The sequence below is a fragment of the Ornithodoros turicata genome, chromosome 1 (genome assembly GCF_037126465.1).
Source record: "Ornithodoros turicata isolate Travis chromosome 1, ASM3712646v1, whole genome shotgun sequence".
In the NCBI taxonomy this organism is placed as follows: Eukaryota; Metazoa; Arthropoda; class Arachnida; order Ixodida; family Argasidae; genus Ornithodoros; species Ornithodoros turicata.
Genome location: NC_088201.1, coordinates 73,659,730 through 73,662,475, shown reverse-complemented (window position 1 = coordinate 73,662,475; position 2,746 = coordinate 73,659,730). Strand labels below are relative to the sequence as shown.

At 54.4% G+C, this 2,746-nt stretch overlaps 1 protein-coding gene across 1 annotated transcript; it reads right to left on the bottom strand.

Moving 5' to 3' along the window:
* Positions 1–606: 606 nt before the first annotated feature.
* On the bottom strand, positions 607–1,915 carry LOC135372067 (uncharacterized). The gene is made up of 2 exons (XM_064605806.1): positions 1,543–1,915; positions 607–1,421 (listed from the first exon to the last, which is right to left on the bottom strand). Exons 1-2 carry the CDS (start codon positions 1,913–1,915, stop codon positions 607–609), a joined length of 1,188 nt encoding a protein of 395 aa, XP_064461876.1.
* Positions 1,916–2,746: the final 831 nt, after the last annotated feature.

The window sequence follows — 2,746 nt, the reverse complement described above, 5'->3', positions numbered from 1 at the left end:
AGGATTCCGGACTGGTTTGTTCTTCTTGTTTGTATGTCTATGACGCGGACAAACGTGCATTGCAGGACTTTTCTATCAGAAATTAGAAGCTAGCCGTTGAAGCATGCTTGTCGCAATTTTGGAAATTCTGGGTGTGTGGAAATCGGGCAGCATGTACGAGCGCGTGTTTGTGGGGACGAAAATCCTCACTGAAATGTGAGAGACGGTCGCGGACCCCCACGGACACTCTCGCGGACCCCCAGGGGTCCGCGGACCACACTCTGGGAAACACTGGTCTAGTGCGTGATCGAGCTAGATTTTCGATTATGGGCGGCTCTATTTTGTAAGCGAGCGGAATCTTGAAATATAGCTTTTCCCAAACCTTTCGGCGACGATATAAACATTTCTGAGTCTAAAACGCAAAATCTGCTTCAATCAGGCACTAGATCTAAGCATCCTCTTCCATTTAAAAGCAGTTGCACGGAGATCAACCAAATTTTTGCAGCGCTACGGGAGTTGAAAAATGTATGGGGATTCCCATAGAGTGTCGGTGGTGATGCACCGCCGAAGATGGCCGTCGTTATCGTCGCGCTGGCGAGCCGCCACACTGCTTCCCCTCCGCAGAAGTCATGAGCCGTGGAGGAGCGGAGTATGCCAGTGGACAGTGCGGACAGGAGGTGAGACAACGAGAGGTCCTGCAGCGGCGGTGGAAACGCGAGGTAGTGGGATGTGCGATGCGTCGAGGAAGGCCAGTTTGAGGCGCTCAATCGAGACGGTGTCGTGACGGCCATCGATGTCCACGGTGAAGTGACGGTCTGTCCGCTGAAGTACCCTGAACGGGCCTTGGTAAGGTGGCTGAAGGGGGGCGCGGGTAGCGTCATTTCGAATGAAAACATGAGTAGACGTGTGAATGTCCTTGAAGACAAATGGGCTGATGGATGCGGGGAGTCGTGTTGGTGTCGGCTGAACAGCACGAATCGCATCTCGGATCCCGTCAAGAGAGGCAGCAGGGAGAGGTGCTGAACCGAGAGATGGGGGACCCAAGAATTCGCCGGGGACGTGGAGGGAGGCGCCGTAGACTAATTCGGCAGGAGAGCATTCCAGGTCCTTCTTGACGGCTGAGCGGAGGCCGAGTAGAATGATAGGGATATTATCAACCCAAGACGAGGGGTCAGGGCAGCAACGAAGCGCGGTCTTGATCTGTCCGTGTAGGCGTTCGACGAGACCGTTGCTGCAGGGGTGGTAGGCTGTGGTGCAGCTGCGGTAGCCCAGGAAGTGGAGAAGGTCTTGGAAAAGCTTGGATTCGAATTGCCGGCCCATGTCAGTGGTGATGACGCTGGGACGCCGAAACGGGCGACCCATGTTGCCATGAAAGCGCGGGCGACGGAATCTGCCGTCAATATCTGGGATGGGTTGGGCTTCTGGCCAACGGGTGCAACGCTCTATGCAAGTGAGTAAATATCGAAAACCTCTGAAGATGGTAACGGCCCAACAATATCGATGTGCACATGCTCGAAACGATGCTTCGGTGGTGGGAATTTGTGGGGTGGTGTGACGATGTACCTGGTAATTTCGCCTTCTGGCACTGCAGGCAGGAACGTGTCCACTTGCGGATGTCTGAATTGATGTGGGGCCAGACGTAGCGCGCTGTGACGAGGCGCTGGGTGGCGCGGATGCCGGGGTGGGAAAGGCAGTGGAGTGTCCTGAAGACAGTGAAGCGAAAAGGCTCTCGAACGAAGGGACGTGGTGCACCGGTAGAGAGGTCGCACGTGAGGGAGATGTTGGTGTTGGGAAGGATGACATCTTGCAAGGTCAGGCTAGACGAGGTGCGTAAGGGGGCCAGCTCTTGGTCATGTGTTTGGGCTTCATGTGGCTTGGGTGTCGTCTGTGGTGACGGAAGATACCGCAATGCGTGACAGAGCATCGGCTGCGGCATTGTCGGTGCCACGAATGTGCCGAAGGTCAGTTGTAAATTCGGACACGAAAGGTAGTTGGCGGATTTCACGTGGGCTCAGCGAAGAGTGACTTGAGTGCATGGAGTATGTCAGGGGCTTGTGGTCTGTGAGGACATAAAATGAGCGGCCCTCAAGAAAGTACCTGAAGTGACGGATGGCAAGGTATACTGCGAGTAGTTCGCGACCAAAGGTACTGTAATTTCGCTCGGCGGGTCGAAGGGGTTTGGAGAAAAACGCAAGTGGCGTCCATGTGCCATTGATCGCCTGTTGAAGGACCGCGCCGACCGCTTCTGTGGAAGCATTGACAACGAGGTTTGTCGGAGCATCAGGAAGCGGGTGGGTCAACAACGCTGTTTCCGCGAGAGCGGACTTGAGCTGATTAAATGCCTGGAGGGCAGCGTCCGACCATGAAATGCTTGCCGAGCTGGTTTCTTGGGGGACAACAGCACGTGGAGCGGCTGCATAATCTGAGCGCAATGGGGGATGATGCGACGATAGAAGTTGATCATCCCAATGAATTCCTGCAACTTCTTGGACGACTGTGGAAGTGGGAAATCACGGATGACCTGAACTCGTTGTGGAAGAGGATGTATTCCGTGTCTGTTGATAAGGTGGCTGAGGAATTCAAGCTCTTCAACGCCGAATAAACGCTTGCTGGGGTTGACGATGAGGCCGTACTCTTGCAAACGTGAAAAGAGCTCTCGTAGATGTGCGCGATGTTCCTCAGCTGAAGAACTGGCTGCGAGGATGTCATCGATGTACACATAGCAAAAGTGAAGGCGTTTTGCGACGTGCGAGTTTCTGCTTTTCAG

Excerpts from the sequence above, each read along its gene's own strand:
- LOC135372067 (XM_064605806.1), bottom strand. The coding sequence starts at position 1,915 with ATGCCGCAGCCGATGCTCTGTCACGCATTGCGGTATCTTCCGTCACCA. Across the intron at positions 1,422-1,542 it reads CCAGAAGGCGAAATTACCAG|AGCGTTGCACCCGTTGGCCA; the intron begins GTACATCGTCAC and ends TCACTTGCATAG.